This window comes from Capra hircus, chromosome 23, assembly GCF_001704415.2.
Source record: "Capra hircus breed San Clemente chromosome 23, ASM170441v1, whole genome shotgun sequence".
Classification (NCBI taxonomy): Eukaryota; Metazoa; Chordata; class Mammalia; order Artiodactyla; family Bovidae; genus Capra; species Capra hircus.
Genome location: NC_030830.1, coordinates 45,548,832 through 45,566,005, shown reverse-complemented (window position 1 = coordinate 45,566,005; position 17,174 = coordinate 45,548,832). Strand labels below are relative to the sequence as shown.

Below are 17,174 nucleotides of genomic sequence, written 5' to 3'. Positions count from 1 at the left end.
GCTGCAAGAACACAGATACTCTAAGCCAATGCTTTTCAGATGAGATGGGGATCTGTGACTAGAAGCTGAGCTGTATCTCAGCCCCCTGCAGTTGCGCATCAAACCTGGCTCTCCTTCGTCTTTTCTTTCCATCCACTCTGACTCTACCATAGACCAAGTCTTGAACATGAAACTTAAAAGCCTAGATCTTATCCTGTAGGCAAAAGGCAATCAATAAATACTAAGATGGGAATAACATCAAGCACACAGAGAAGTATGGCAGCAAGAAAAGCAGGAGCAGGATAATTTATCAGTCCACAACATAATAATGCAAAACTAAACAGCGGAGATGGCAAAAATAACAGAAGGGCTTTTTTTGTGGCTCAGACCGTAAAGAATCTGCCCACAATGCAGGAGATGCAGGTTCAATCCCTGGGTCGGGAAGAACCCTTGGAGAAGGAAATGGCAACCCACTCCAGTATTCTTGTCTAGAGAACTACATGGACAGAGGAGCCTGGCAGGCTACAGTCCAAGGGCTCACAAAGAGTTGGACACGACTAAGCGACTACACTTTCACTCTCATGGTACATATACAAAAGGATACAGAGGTGAGGTGGAAACAAACACCAAAAACTAATCAACTATAAAAAACAGAAGTCAAACAATAACAAGAAGTCAGAGCTATCTCTAAGATTTCAAGCTTGAATGACTAAACAACAGTCACATAAAAGGTATACATCTGGAATATAGAGATGGAAGGCTGGCATTCTTCTGGCCATAATGGGCTGATGTACAACTGGCAGACAGAGGCAACTGGCAGACAGCTGGAAAGGCAGGCCTGTAATCTGGGTACAGGAACATTACTGAAAATGCAGACTGGAAAGCTGCTCCCCTAGAAAATTATTAACTCTAGAACTAAACTGGAACTATGATATTACCAAGGAGAGCCAAGAGGACAAAGAAGAAATTCGAGGAGGTTCTTGAGGAAATGATGGAATTTTAAGATTTAAGAAGAGCTAAGTAAGTAATCAGAGATCTAGGAATAATCAGGAATGCACAAATCCAAAGAACCTAAAGACAGAGAAAACCTCAATGAAAAGGTATCAGTGCAAATGTGGCCAAAAATATTGGGCATCAAAAAAAAAAAAAAAAAAAAAGCCACAGAATTTAGCAACAAGGAGATTTTAAAATGTCTTTGAGGGAGCAACCTTCAAGAAAGCAGTGAGCATACAAGTCAGACCACAACATTAAGCAGAAAATGAGGAGCAAAGGCCAAGAGTGATTATTCTTTCAAAAAGTCTATGTTGAAAAAAAGAGAAAGGAGCACAGGGGAGATTAGGCTGGGGAACGATTTCTCAGGTTGGGAAAAATGGCTGTTGGGAAGCCAAAGTGATACGTTCAGTGGAAAAACTAACAGAAAAAGACCTGGGGTCAGGAGACAGAGGATAACATCTAGGTAAAATCCTCTCTCTGAGACATGGCATCCAGTCCTACAGACAGCTTGCTTCTCTCCCAGGCTTCCATCCCTCCCCAAGCAGGAAAGCGCTTTCCCTGCAGGGGGGTGAAAGTGAAAAGTCGCTCAGTTGTGTCCAATCTTTGCAACCCAAAACACTATACAGTCCAATTCTCCAGGCCAGAACACTGGAGTGGGTAGCCTTTCCCTTCTCCAGGGGATCTTCCCAACCCAGAGACAGAATCCAGGTCTCCCGCTTTCCAGGCAGATTCTTTACCAACTGAGCCACAAGGGAAGCCCACAGAGAGGTGATTCAGCTGCTAAGGTAAAACCAGACAGCAAAACTGGGCAGGGGGTCACATGATAAAATAATCAGGATTTCTGCCTAAACCATAAAAATGGACATTTAAAAAAAGAGGGTAAGAAGAATATTCTCCTCTGGGATCACAGAGGTGAATCACCTACTTTAAGACCCAAACCTGCCACTTATCATAAGATTGTCAAAGTCATACAGTCGAGCCAAGAAGGTAGTGGAGGAGAAAAACTATACTAGCTTGCTCTCCTCAAGAAATGTATATCAGGAACTTGATTTGATTACATGCCCACTGAGACAGCACACCAAGAAAGTTCCTGAGCTACCAGAAACCAGGAACACCCAGAGGCTGGGGCAGAGCTTCCACAAAGGGAAAGCAGGTAGAGAAAAAAGGGAGATGACAGGCTAACCGGGCACAAAGTACAATGGGATACACAGAAAACACCACCATCGGGACAATGGCCACAAATGATGAAAAAGTAGCTGCAGAAACAGAAGGAAAGGCAGGAATAAGGAGAGATCAGAGCAGCAGAAAAGCCCCACTGGGGTCAGCCACAACACTGACACAAGCCCACTCCTGAACTACTCAACGATAACGACTTAGGATTCCCAGCAGAATAAACAATCAGGATTGAGGCCCATAAATGAGAAAAAGCAGGGGTCATTTATTCATTCACTCAAAGAGTGCTACAGAGTTTTAAGTGACAGACGGGTAGAAGAAGACAGCATGTGTTTGAGACCCCAAAAGGAAGAGGCTGAGCGGAAGAAACAGAAGGTAACTATCCCAAAGGAAAATACCACTTACAAACACTCTACACTCCAGCTAATTTTTACAGTGGATATGGACAAGCTTCCATCATAATGAACCTAAGGAATCAAAACGCTTTGGCACTCCATTTATTTTCACTCTAATGGGCAGGCAATGGTGCTAACCTTTTCACTTGTACTGTTCCATTCAATCCCCCACTACTTGGCTTTTACGCCATGTAACAAAGAAGAAAACTAAGTGGGGCCCCCCTGATTCTGTAATCGCAACGCTGGCTGTGTGGCCACACCAACTCTGAGCCAGTCCAAAGTATAAACGCTACTTTTAAATCAATACTTATTTCCTAAGCTTCTAAGATAAGCTACTTTCACCTTTAATATGAGCAAAAAGACTATCTGCTCTTGTTCCCAACTCTGAATAACTCATAAAACTGACCAAAAGATAAGTTATTAATTTTCCCCAAACAGTAATGTTTATAATACCAATATTAAGAAAAGGTAATTTCTTATTATGTTTTCAATGTCTGCTTATATCAAAAAGTATAAACGCGTGTGGTTCTCCAATCACAAGGTATTTTTTCTCTTAAATTTGTTCCATCTATCAACTCTTTCCCTCCAATACAGTAACAAAGTCAAAGAATTCTATTCCAAGGCCAAACAATTTAGGGGCAGGAGCACAGGCAGAAGCAAAACAGTTGAGGAACATGGTTTAATATTCTAAGGTTTAAAAAATATTTTTAAAGAAATAAAAAGCTTTCATCCTTAATTTCTTTTCTATTTCTTTAATTTTGTACCTGTATGAGATGATGTTGCTAGTTAGTCGCTAAGTCCTGTCCAACTCGTTTGCAACCCCCTGACTGTAGCCCACAAGACTCCTCTGCCCATGGGATTTCCCAGGCAAGAATACTGGAGTGGGTTGCCATTTCCTTCTCCAAAAAAGCTTTCATCTTGTTATTAGAAAACTGATTCTCATACAATGCCAACACCAATTACCTACTAAATGAAAAGTGACATCAACATACTAAAATACAGTCTACAGAAAAGGCAGACAGTCTACTTCAGTCTAAAACAAATAACATGAATTTAAGCACAGATGCAAAAATCTAATCTGAAACTCTAAATACCTGATATATTTTCCCACACAAAGAAAAGTTCCAGACATAATGAACTTCTACAGTCCAGCCTGATTCAAACATTCCAAATGATTCCCAAATGCCTACTTTAATTCAAATTTAGTCCACAATTCAAAATCTATACTATCTGTCCCACTGCCCCTCTCCCATTAAAAAAAAAAAAAAGTATCCTCCAGAACTAAGCATAATTGTTTCCTCATTTTGATGACTTGTTTCATCTCAAAATACCCTTTTAAACACATACAAACACAAAATGCTCCCTGTGCAAAAGTAACAAGCTGAAAGTCATGTCTTTTTTTAATAGCACATTGTCTTTTTTGCACCATGTACTTTTTATAAAAGAACTCTCTCCTACACCTATTTACGAAGTCCTCCTCCCTATCTCATCTCTCACACTGAAACATTGACACTTATGAGTAGGATTTATTTCCAGTTAATCTCTGCAGCTCTAAAGTACTTTATTCAGGACTTGACATATTACGAGCTTCAACATTTATTGAGCTAGTTACAACCCCAAGACACTCAGCCAAAAACCACCCTCACTATTTGTCCAAGACCCCTTGAAATAATTTATGAAAATATACCTGGATTTTCTTCCCTATTTCCACATGTTCAGTGATTCCACATTATACCAATCATCTTGGCTGAAGCCTAAACCTCACATGCTGTTACCAACATTATAACAGGCTGCCTCAGCAGTTCTGATACCTTCTTATTTAAAGTATATCTTTTATCTGTGAAAGATCATGTCATCAGCCCTAAGTTAACATAGTTCTCTAGGAGAAAATTAACTAACATATCTGCAGTTTCAAAGGATGCAGAGAATAAAGATGATGGCTGAAAAAGGGAAAGGAAATATCATTAAATTAGAGAGAAAATTAGAGTAAAAAACCTAAATGAAAAGTGTATATGGTAACATCTGGGCTTCCCTCATAGCTCAGTTGGTAAAGAATCTGCCTGCAGTGCAGGAGACTGGGGTTCGATCCCTGGGTCAGGAAGATCCCCTGGAGAAGGAAATGGCAACCCACTCCAGTAGTCCTGTCTAGAGAATCCCACAGACAGAAGAGCCTGGCAGGCTACAGTCAACGGGGTAGCAAGAGTCCAAGAGTCGGACACGACTTAGCGACTAAACCACCACCTTATGATAACATGCTGTCTCTTGAGTTAAGGGCTGTTTACACAGGTGTGCTGGCTCTGAAAAAATCAGAGGGTACAGTTACGAACTGTGCAATTCTCTGTATGTGTATTTCAATAAAATTTAAATGAAAGGGCTCATTTTTGCACCTCCACATCTATAGCCTTCCTCTCCTTCAGCATGCTAAGTTTAGTTTTGAACTCTGCATTTTCCAAACGCCCAAAGACTACTGTGCTACTAGGCGGACACACACAGATTAAAGATGGGAGAGTTAGACAAACAATGAACTAATAAATCTAAACCAGAGTAAATCAAGAAGAAACATCACAGTGTGCTTTTTGTATCTGAAAAAATCTTAAGCACAGAACTAGTCATTATCTTTATTGAACAAGCAATATCCAGAACTGTCAAATATAAGATTGGGTTACAGAGTGAAGTAAAAGATTCTGTTTCTAACGTGTTTTTATTGTCACTGAAGTTTTATCACCAGAAAGGCAGAAGGAATGTTTGTAATAGGTTTCTTCTGGTACTGTAATTGCATTAATACATGGAAGTCACTTCTCCATTTGGAACTAGCAAACCTCTGAACTTATATTTGGAAAGAGAGATGAATACAAAATGTATCAGGTTGAACACAATTACACTGATTGTATATTTTCTATTCTGGATACAAAGATAAAACAGATCCTCTACATTTAAAGTAACACTTAAAAGAATATTCAACTTCAGAGTAACACAAGCTTACAGTAGGTATTAACAAGCTACAATTCTCCATTCAACCGAGTACATATATATATATATATATATATATATTTAAATCTTATTTTTGTAGAGTCCATCTGTGACTCTCAAAGTAAGCCCTATAGTTCATGAGGAGGTGTGTCCCTCTTTAATTTCCACAAAATGCCAAAGTAAATATTCTCCATTCATAAATTTTGCCATATTCAGGGAGAACCTGAAACATTTATCTTAAAGAGCCAAACAAACTTCAGAGTTCAATTTCTTCTACCACCATCCCCCAAAACTTAAAAAATTTAAAATGAAAAGGACAGCATACCACATAGATGGGCAAAGGCAAAAAAAAGCCAAGAAATGATCTTGTGAAAGACTCCTAAACAAACCCACTGAAACACAACACAACAGTAGATCATCACAATGGCCTAAGGTTGGGGTACATAGAGGACACTGTTCAATAACCAATCTTTCAAAACTAAAACTGCCCAAGAACCAAAATACACAAATACACATCCGACAGGGAATTAAAGAAAAACTGCATGCATGCATGCTTAGCCGCTTCAGTCATGTCCCGCTCTGCAGCCCTAGGGACCATGGCCTGCCAGGCTCTTCTGTCCATGGGATTCTCCAGGCAAGAACACTGGAGTGGGTTGCCATTTCCTTCTCCAAAAGAAAGATTATACACCTTCAATAACAAAACTTCAACTAACTGCAGAATTCAAAAAGAATCCTTTACAGTACAATTCTCCAGCTAACAAGGATACTAAAATACTACTTTAAGCAGAATCTTTATGAAACTTTAACAGTTTGAGGTGGAAATTATCCCCAAATATATCACAGCACCTCCTTCGGTTATTGCAACCAATGTTTTTCTAACTGTGTTCAGAGCTTCCTATACCCCTGCACCAACATGAAGACTCCTGGGCCCTAACTACAAATCCTGATTCCATAGGTCTGGAGTGGGGAGCAGGACTCTGCACACTTCCACTCGCTAATGCTTGAAAACTCTGTCAGAAGGGGATACATACAGAAAGATACAGGATGCTCCTGTGATGCAGGCCCCTCACTGTGAACCTGGCCTGCGGGACTGTGATGTAACAGGGTGACCTCAGAGCTCAGTCAGGTCTCCAGGGCACTTGCCCCCACTCTAGACAGACACACAGGCTATGATGCTGACCTCCTGCAGCCCGCCTCTTTCCCCATCACTAGCAGCCCCTTCTCCCTAACCTGGGGGCCATCTTTCAAAGTTACTCTGGTCTCAATTCAAACACAGTCTTAAAGACCAGAACCCTGTGCACACCAGCGGCTCCATGTACAAAGGAGAGGGGGAGGCGGGATCCAGGCTCCAACAGGCCCACAGACCACAGTCTCTGCGATGGCTACACTCTCTGCCATGGCTAAGGGGGCAGCTGAGACCTCTTTCTGGGCAAACGCTCTACTCCTGTGTCTTGCTACACAGTGTCCAGTCTAATACCCGCTCCTGTGCCCTGCTCCACAGTGTCTCATCTGATACCCACTCCTGTGCCCTGCTCCACGGTGTCCAGACTGATACCCGCTCCTGCATCCTGCTACACCGCGTGCAGACTGATACCCATTCCTGTGCCCTGCTCCACGCTGTCCACTCTGATACCTACTCCTGTGTCCTGCTCCACGGTGCCCACTCTGATACCTGGTCCTGTGCCCTGCTCCAGTTACCACTCTGATACCCACTCCTGAGCCCTGTTCCATGGTGTCCAGTCTGATACCCACTCCTGTGCCCTGCTCCACACTGTCCAGTCGGGATGAGACGTCCACACGTTTGCTGGACGATGAGTAAACAGGCGAGGGAAAGCACATCGCGGCTTGTCCTGCACAATCTCTGACTCGGAAAAACCCAAATACCGCTGCTACTTACACTCACAAACTGGATGTCATCTTCGTTTTCCTCCACGGTTGATTCGGACGCCTCAGGCCCAGCTGGAGGGATACATTCTATTATCTATAAAATAAGCCAAAACACGGTTATCCAGACAGCCACGGCTCTCAGGAGGCGATTTTTCCAAAGGGAATGAAAAGGCAGAGCTCTCGAGGAGACCGCCCGGAACCCCAGTCCCCGCGACCCGCCGAAGAACAGCGCTGGCGCTGGGGACCGCAGGCCCCCGCCGGCCCCTTCTCCGGAGGAAGGAAGCCTGCCCGCGGGGCCAACGGGCCTCGGAACCCGCGCAGCGCCCGGGCCCAGCCCCGGCCCCGGGGCCAGGCCAGGCGGCCATTGTTGCCCCCGGCCCACGCCCCTTGGCCCCCAGGCTTCGGACCCAGGGTCATCGGCCCCCGGGCCAAGTCCGCACCCTCTGAGCCCGCAGCACACCCGGCCCAGCCCGCGACTCACCTCAGACCCTGGGTCTCCCATCTCCGCGACCGCCCGCCTCCCGGCACCCACGCTGCGGTCTCCGCGGCCGCCTCCCCCGCCTGGCCGGCCGTCAGCCCCGCGCCGCCGTGACCCGCTCCCGCGTGACCGCTGAGCCGCCGACTACGCCGCCGGGCCGCCGACGCCGCGGGCGTAAAGAGATGCACGCCGCTTCCCGGGAAGAGCAGCCCGCTAGGCCCGCGACGCCCAGCCTCCCTCGCACCGCCCTGGCTTCCCGCCCCCCGCTGCAAAGACCGCTGGGAACTGTAGTTCGGACCTACTTTCCCCGCCGCAAGGGCTGCTGGGAAATGTAGTTCCTCCCACACAGAAACCCCCCCGAAGAGGCAATGAACAGCGCGGGGAAAAGACCCTAACCGTTGGAGGGGAAAAGATCCCTGGGCGCTCCTTGATGCCGACGTCACTGCCGCTCGCCTGGCGGAGGACTGGCTGCGTCCTGTTTCACAGGGAAGGAGAGCGACGAGGATGGAGAGCAGGGCCTAGGCTTGGGTTCTGTGCGGTTGTGGAAGCGAAGCTCACTGATAAGTCTTAACCTTCAAGGCTGAGTGTTAATGCAGCACTAATTTATCAGTAGTTTTTTCTTCGACGGGTTGGAAATCTGGCTGTTTAGCTGAAGACTAAGATCAGAGTAGCAATCTGAGGGAGCCTTACCCTGATCACCTGTTCACCATGTCAGCAACCACTCAGCCTGTATTGACGCACCTGAGGAGGAAGGCTAGGGTTGACCTGAAGAAAACTGGCAAGGCTGGAGAACCCTGACTCAGTACGTCTAGGAGCCGAGGTCCGGCCAACTGTATCTTTGGGCCCTAGACCAGTGATACTATATCGAACTTTTAAAGATGTTCTCAGGTAGTAGATTAGTGAAATAGACTAGTTGACTGTTTTCCAGTGTTCACACTCAAAAAAACCTGTACAATAGTCCACTTATGTTCAGATATGTGTTCTCATTTTCTTCACTTATAGCCTTACCAAAAAGACCCACTCAAAGGTTTTGAAAAGAATTTAAGTCGGAAAATTCTTATAAAACTTAGACGCCTTTGTTGCCTGTCTGCATGCATGCCCAACATCTGATTACCTTACTGGCAGTAATTATTGCTTAATTCTGTACTTCCCGCATTTCCACCATGAGTTTATGAGTTCAGTTGCTTTTATACTTCGTAAGTTTGAGAATTTGTAGAGGCAAGTTGAAAATGAGAGATCTGCTTGCTGTGTTTCTCAAAAGTTGTATGTGAAGTAAATATTTCTAAAACTTTTAAATGTCTACACAAAACTTAGAATTCTAATGTGCTTTGGAGAGTTCAGTGGAAAATTCACTTTAACTGTAGGTAGGAGTTAATGGGTAAAATTTGGAAAATAAGAACCCAAGTATGAGCATAACTCTTCAATTCTTTTCATTGCAAGGATTTATCATGAGGACATAATTTAATCTGTAGGAAAACTGTCAGGCAAAATTTATTTACCACAAATTTGTAATAGCAGAAATCAGAAAACATCTAAATGTCTATTGACTGGGAATGGAATGGTTAAACTTTGGCATGTACTTGGCTGAGAAGTTAAAGAACCTGCCTGCAATGCAGGATACCTGGGTTCCATCCCTGGGTTCTGAAGATCCCCAGGAGAAGGGAATGGCTACCCACCCCCAGTATTCTTGTTTGGAGAATTCCAGTGGATAGAAGAGCCTAGCTGGCTAAATCAATGAGGTCACAGAGAGTCTGACAGAAGGAACTGAGCCACTAACAATTTCACTTTTACCAACATAAGAATGGGACAGGCTGGGGCCCTTTGTTGCAGTGCTGCAGTGCTTGCAGCTCGACATGCTTCTCTTCCAGCAACAGAATACAAGAAAACTAAATGGGACTAAAAATGCAAGCACAGGTAGGACAAATTCTGAACAAAAGAGACCAAGAAATGCAACTGTTACTTCTGAAGAGCCCAGAGCCAAAGCAGGATACTGTACATGCCCCCTGCACAACAGCACCACTTGGGTGGGCAAACCACCTAAGCCACCCCTCCAGCCTGACCTCTGGACTCACCCCTACCCTTGAAACTGTACAAATCCCTGTGTCCTTGTCTTTTGAAGCAAAATGCTGACTCAAGAGTTAGTGATTGGGAAATGTGAAGTGTAGAAACAAAGAATAGCTGTTGGGCTAAGGAACTGGTAACAATTTAGACTATAATTCTGCCACATAGCACAGTTACTGAACTCCCAGTTCCCTGAAGGATATAAACACCTGATACACATTCCTAGATTGTTTTTACAGGAAGCAGCCTCCACCCCCAGATAAAAATTGCTGACCACAAGAACATAGATCCTGAACTGGTTGAAACAAAATTGGAGATGCTTGAAACTTCACCTTGGTGCCAACCAATCCAAGAACTAGCCTTGAGCTGATTACTTCCTTCTCCTTAAACACTTGAGACTTCTCACTACCTCTCCCGCAGTGGGGTGGGGGAAGGATGGTTCAACACAGTCTTGAGGGCCTTAGCTCATTGTGGCCCCTTTTGCCTGGCAAAGCAATCAAAGCTACCCTTTTCTACTGCACCCAAAACTGTCTCTCTGTTTCTCTCTGGCACCAATGAACAGAGGCTGAGTTCTGGCAACAGAATTTTGGGGCATCGTCTGGGATTGACTGGTGGGCAGGTGGCCCTGTGGGGCTGCTAGGCTTGATTGGACTGAGTTTTTCTCCAAGCCAGCCTCCTGGGGCGGGCGGGGGGGGGGGTGGGGGGGAGAGGGTGGTTGGGAGACTCCTCTGGAGGCCAAATGGCCAGGCATTCCCCCACCACAGGGCCATGTCCCAATCATATCCAGACTGCCATTTTGGTAGTTGGTGTATGGGGCAGGGATGGAAGATAGGAAAGAGGCTTCCCTAGCAGCTGCCAACGCTACCTTTCCCTTGAGGACATCCTCCTCTCCTGCCCACAACAGTCCTGACCTCCTGCTGAGAAAATATTCTGAGGAAGGAGAAAAGTAGCATTTTGGATGTCATGACACCTCTGGCAGCACTTTGGTAAGTCCTCCGGCATACACTCTGAGGCCACTTGACCTTGTCTGTTTGGCGAACCTTATGTTCCCTTTGGAGGATTTTTTTCATCCTGTTGTAAGGCGCCACTTGGACTAAGGCCACAGGCTTAGGGGGACTTGGAAGCCAATTTAAGCCTTGGGCTACTTGAGTTTTTGTTTTTGTTTTTTTTTTTTTGCTTTGTGGCTTCTGTTTGGCTGGCAAGGATTTGGTTTCTTTTGGTTTTGCCAGTGAGTATATAGTAATAATTTGACTCAACATGAGAAGTGCTCCTTGAATTTCATCTGACAGACCCCCTAGAAAATTTTTGCAGACTGGTAAACCAATAATTATAAACTTATAAATAAGGAAAAAATAATTTAACATCATGTGGTCACAATATTCTTTAGGCTCCGGGAAAAATCAGTTGAGATGAAACTGTTTTGAAATTCCAAAACTTGTTCTTTTTGCACGTGCAGTTAGAGAAAGCTAGCTTGATGCAATACATTTTTTCAGAACACTAACTCTCAAAGAGAATAAAAACATTCTCAGAAGAAAACTTGAAGTTAACTCTTATCATGTCCTTGAAGTACAAATACAGCCCAGATTTCCTGGGACGTCAGCCTTGGGATACTTATTAGAACTTCAAGCCAAGGGGGGAGAACAATTTTAAATCAAATATGTAAATTTGACTATTCTGTTATTTATAAACTTATAAATTTAGTTACAACACCTGATAAAAATATTAAAAAATGAAATGAGATCTCTGTCTGGATATATGTATCTCTCAGTATGTTTCTTTGTCTTTGGATAATATTGCTGAGGTTAATGTGTAAATGAGCTCTACTTAATTGGCTTAAAGAAAAGTAAGTGCTTACAAATGAAACAAATCTAAATTTACCTACTTGTGTCTTCTTGGAAGAGAGAAACTAAGGATGCTTGCATTTATTAAACCTGTCTTGTGCCACTTTGAAAAAAGAATTTATGCTTTTGGAAAATGCATGTTTTAGAGGTTACAGAACATGTTCTTAAGTTTGCTAATCAGAGAATGCCAATATGACAAACAGTTCACAATTGCTTTCTTCTTGTTTCTCACTAGAGAGAGGGGTTTTTTTTAAGTGTTAGAAATGACAACACATAATTAAAGCTACCAAAATGATAAGGGAAACATTTCAATATGTAAAGGAAGCAGGAAGTGAAGTGAAAGTCACTTAGTTGTGTCCGATTCTTTGAGCCCCATGGACTATACAGTCCATGGAATTCTCCAGGCTACTGGAGTGGGTAGCCTTTCCCTTCTCCAGGGGTCTTCCCGACCCAGGAATTGAACCTAGGTCTCCCGCGTTTCAGGCGGATTCTTTACCAACTGAGCCATCAGGGAAGCCCATGGAAGCGGGAGACGGCTGCAAAAGAAGGTATGAGGAACAGAATTACATTTTAAGGGAAAAGGAAATAAATCTGACTTACAGGTGGCTGTTTCTGAATGGACAAATAAAATAAGGGATACAGAGAGTGATAAAAAGTTTTGTGGAAAGTGGATCCCAAGAAAAGTATTTTGTACATGACACAAGTTTTCTTAAGATATTGAACCACCTTTGATAACAGACTGTAAGTTTCTTTACCTCTTAAGTGATCTCTTCTATATTTACCTTTGAAATCTTTCATTGTTACTTTGGCTGAATGAGTAACTACAGTTTCACAGTGACCTATGATCCTGTCTCACTGAATGTTCTAAACTCTATATTTTTTGATGAAACATCCTAAGACCAAATTCTAATAAAGTTCGTTTGACCTCTAGCTAACTTTGGGATGCTTCAGTGGCATCCCAATGTGCTCAGTCACTCAGTTGTGTCTGACCCTTTGTGGCCCTATGAACTGTGGCCAACCAAGTCCTTTTATCCATGGAATTTTCCCAGCGAGAATATTACAGTGGGTTGCCACTTACTACCCCAGGCGATCTTTGACCCAGGGATTGAACTTGTGTCTTTTGCGTCTCCTGCATTGGCAGAACTGGCAGGTGGGTTCTTTACCACTAACACCACATCGGAAGGCCCTAGGCCTCTCAAAGATAGATATTAAACTAATTAGGTTCATTTGGTATGTTAAAAGGCTTCCCTGATAGCTCAGTTAGTAAACAGTCCGCCTGCAATGCAGGAGACCCTGGTTCGATTCCTGGGTCAGGCAGATCCCCTAGAGAAGCAGTAGGAAGGTACGTGGGAAGTGAAGTGAAGTGAAGTGAAGTCACTCAGTAGTGTCCAACTCTTTGCGACCCCATGGACTGTAGCCTACCAGGCTCCTCCCTCCATGGGATTCTCCAGGCAAGAGTACTGGAGTGGGTTGCCATTTCCTTCTCCAGGGGATCTTCCTGACCCAAGGATCTAACCCAGGTCTCCCTCATTCCAGGCAGACGCTTTAACCTCTGCGCCACCAGGGAAGCCCTAGGCACATGGGAAGTACTGTCAAATAAGTAATAAATCTCAGGTAATACTGTATGGTAAATGTTGCCAATACAGATAATCTAGAAATTGTACAGAATTCATAAAGATCTTCGGAGAAGGTAATGGCAACCCACTCCAGTACTCTTGCCTGGAGAATCCCATGGGTGGAGGAGCCTGGTAGGCTGCAGTCCACGGGGTCGCAAAGAGTCGGACACGACTGAGCGACTTCACTTTCACTTTTCACTTTCATGCCTTGGAGAAGGAAATGGCAACCCACTCCAGTGTTCTTGCCTGGAGAATCCCAGGGACGGGGGAGCCTGGTGGGCTGCCGTCTATGGGGTTGCACAGAGTTGGACACGACTGAAGCGACTTAGCAGCAGCAGCAGCATAAAGATCTTGCATGTCCTGGTAAAATGTTTTTAGTCATAATTCTAGTTACTGTCTTAAAGTGTTACATGTCACAGCAGTAACCAAGTTACTTTTGTCAATTGCATTGTAGTCAGATTTTATGTATGTCTTCTCGAGCCTTTCTGTCATTATAGATTGCTATTGTTTCACTCTGATGCCTTAGAAAAATACTACCTCTTCAAGATTTATAGAAAGGACTTTCTAAGATTAAATTAAAATTAACTAGGTAAACAACTTTTGTTATTAACAGTAAGCTAGTATCACATTGGAATTTGGTTTTCTCTGTTAAGAATACAAAATTTTCTTGGAATATGACTTTTGATAACAGACCATGTAAATTTCTTTGGCTTTAAATGATCTATATTTTTAAAAAATATTTTGTTACTTTGATAAAGTAAATGAGTACCATTTCACAATGATTTATGAGTATTATGACACATATAAATAAAGTTCATTCTGCTTCTACAAATAATGATGGTCAGACTTTTGCTATCCTGATGTCCTTAAAACATGACAACAGTCTACTCCTAAATCAGTGAATTTTAAATGAATAGACAATAGCTATAACTTAAAAAAAATCAAGGCTTTGAGAAATCCAAGATGGTGGCTTAGCTTTTCCTGGCTCCCTAAAAAACCTCAGTTTCTATTTGATGGATTAAAGCCTTCCCTGGCTACAGGGCTGATGCTTTCACAGTGAAAAGGAAAAGGTTACAAAATATGTTTCCCACCCGGAATATAGGTTCTACAATCCAGTGATCAAGACAACCACTTCACTGGACAAATCATACAAACATTAACAAAAACTTTACAAACCTCTTGAAATTACCACTGTCACTACCATCCTTAATCATGAGACAAGGTTGACAAAACATAGGAAAAAAAACTGGACTCAAATGGAATAAAGATTAACTCTATGGGATTAAATGGACAGTTAAATATGATTATAATTTTTATGACTTGTCTGACATACTACTGGCTTCTAATCTTTGTTTTTCAGATGTTGAAAAGCCCTTTTCTACAAGCTACTTATGATTTACAACAATTTGATAATGTACACCTCTGGCTAAAATTAAAATATTTTCCTTTTCTGTCTATCTGGTTCCTCCAGAAATTGGAGATTCTTCAGTTCTGAGCAAACTTATGAACCTAATGAAATGGATTGTCTCTTGACATGTGCAAGAATCTAGATATTCTGGATATCTAAAAAAGAGATATCACAGGCAAAATCTGAAGGCAAGCCATGGGCATGGCTTTCTTGGCCTTGAGAGGCCTTTTAAAAGTTTACTCAAGATCCTAATGAAAGGCTCCAGTGCAGCAGCCAACTTAGAAGAGCCCAGAAGAGCAACTATATGAATAATCAGGCCACGTTTGTTGAAACCAGACTTATTTTGAACGAATAAGCGTTAATTTGGCTGGATTTAGCAGAAAGGAGAAGGAAATGGCAACTCACGTCAGTATTCTTCCCTGGAAGATCCCATGGACAGAGAAGCCTGGCAGGCTACAGTCCACAGGGTCACAAAAGAGTTGGACACAACTGAGTGGCTTCACTTCAGTAGAAAGAATGATCTAGAGAGGAAAATTATGTCTCATAATACTCCATAATATACATAGTATACCTTCATGGATATTAAAGTTTTCTATCTACTGAGGCTTAGTATTTATTATCTATGTCCAAGATGGTTCCTTGGTGCTCTGTTACATTATTATAAAGCTTAGTTGAATTAGCAGAATAATATTCTAAGCTTTTCTAAATGTGATCGTAATAATCTATATTTGAATAAAGATCAGATGTCCTGTGAACTACAACTAAGAGACTAGACACACTGAAAAAGACAACATTTAAAGGATGGTCTCCAAACTAGATAAAAGAACGTATATCAAGTACTCTTAACTAGCACATGTGCAACAAAGCTGGAGGGAACTGACCCTTGAATTCACATTTCCCTTTCAAGAAGGGCCTCTGCACTGGACTGTCTAGACAACAATGGAATACAGGCATGAAATACTGAGAGAGTCAATTCCTAGGCAGGTTGATAAGAAGTCCAGGGGTCCCCAAGGAGAGAGGGATTTGGGATTCTCAAGGAGAAGACAGGGGTCTGGAATTCTCAAGGAGGATGAAAGGACAAATGTCTTGTTTTTTCTTTTTCTCTCTACATTCCTTAGTCTTAGCCACATGAAACAGCTTTTTTCTTTACACTTGGAACTGATGTCTACACAACAAACAACTCAGTTTAAACTCTGTACTAGGGATTATATAAAAACAATGTATCCTGCCTGAGCAGTTTCTCCTTCCTGAAAACCTTCTGACTAATCCTGGTATCTCAGAATGTATATTATGGGAGTAGGTCTGGTTCAGTTCAGTTCAGTTCAGTCATCAGTCGTATGTGACTCTTTGCAATCCCATGGACTGCAGCACACTAGGCCTCCCTGTCCATCACCAACTCCCGGAGATTATGCAAACTCATGTCCATTGAGTCCATGATGCCATCCAACCATCTCATCCTCTGTTGTCCCCTTCTGCTCCCGCCTTCAATCTTTGCCAGCATCAGGGTCTTTTTCAAATGAGTCAGTTCCTTGCATCACGTGACCAAAGTACCGGAGTTTCAGCTTCAGCATCAGTCCTTCCAATGAATCTTTAGGACTGATTTCCTATAGGATGGACTGGTTGGATCTCCTTGTTGTCCAAGGAACTCTCAAGAGTCTTCTGCAACACCACAGTTCAAAAGCATCGATTCTTTGGCACTAAGCTTTCTTTATACTCCAACTCTCACATTCATACATGACTACTGGAAAAATCATAGCTTTGTCTAGATGGACCTTTGTTGCTAAAGTAATGTCTCTGCTTTTTAATAAGCTGTTTAAGGTTGGTCATAGTTTTTCTTCCAAGGGGCAAATGTCTTTTAATTTCATGGCTGCAGTCACCATCTGCAGTGATTTTGGAGCCCAAGAAAATAAACTCTGTTACTTTCCACTGTTTCCCCATATATTTGCCATAAAGTAATGGGACAGGATGCAATGATCTTAGTCTTCTGAATGTTGAGTTAAATCAACTTTTTAACTCTCCTCTTTCATTTTCATCAAGAGGCTCTTTAGTTCTTCTTTGCTTTCTGCCATAAAGGTGGTGTCATCTGCATATCTGAGGTTACTGATATTTCTCCCGGCAATCTTGATTCCAGCTTGTGCTTCATCCAGCCTGGTATTTTGCATTATGTACTCTGCAGTTAAGTTCAATAAGCAGGGTGGCAATATACAGCCTTGACGTACTCCTTTTCCTATTTGGAACCAGTCTGTTGTTCCATGTCCAGTTCTAACTGTTGCTTCCTGACCTGCATGCAGATTTCTCAGGAGGCAGGTCAGGTGGTCTGGTATTCCCATCTCTTCAAGAATTTTCCAGTTTGTTGTGATCCACACAAAGGCT

The 17,174-nt window shown here is 42.9% G+C and overlaps 1 protein-coding gene across 4 annotated transcripts in view; it reads right to left on the bottom strand.

The window, feature by feature from the left end:
- The window catches only part of ZNF451 (zinc finger protein 451), a 97,128-nt gene extending 89,017 nt beyond the window's left edge, over positions 1-8,111 (bottom strand). For all 4 annotated transcript variants that reach the window (XM_018038936.1, XM_018038938.1, XM_018038937.1 and 1 more), the window contains exons 1-2: positions 7,879-8,111; positions 7,408-7,491 (exon numbers count right to left, since the gene is read on the bottom strand). In XM_018038936.1, the coding sequence (XP_017894425.1) occupies positions 7,408-7,491; positions 7,879-7,899 (105 nt within the window). In that variant the 5' untranslated portion in view covers positions 7,900-8,111. The remainder of the gene's footprint in view (positions 1-7,407; positions 7,492-7,878) is intronic.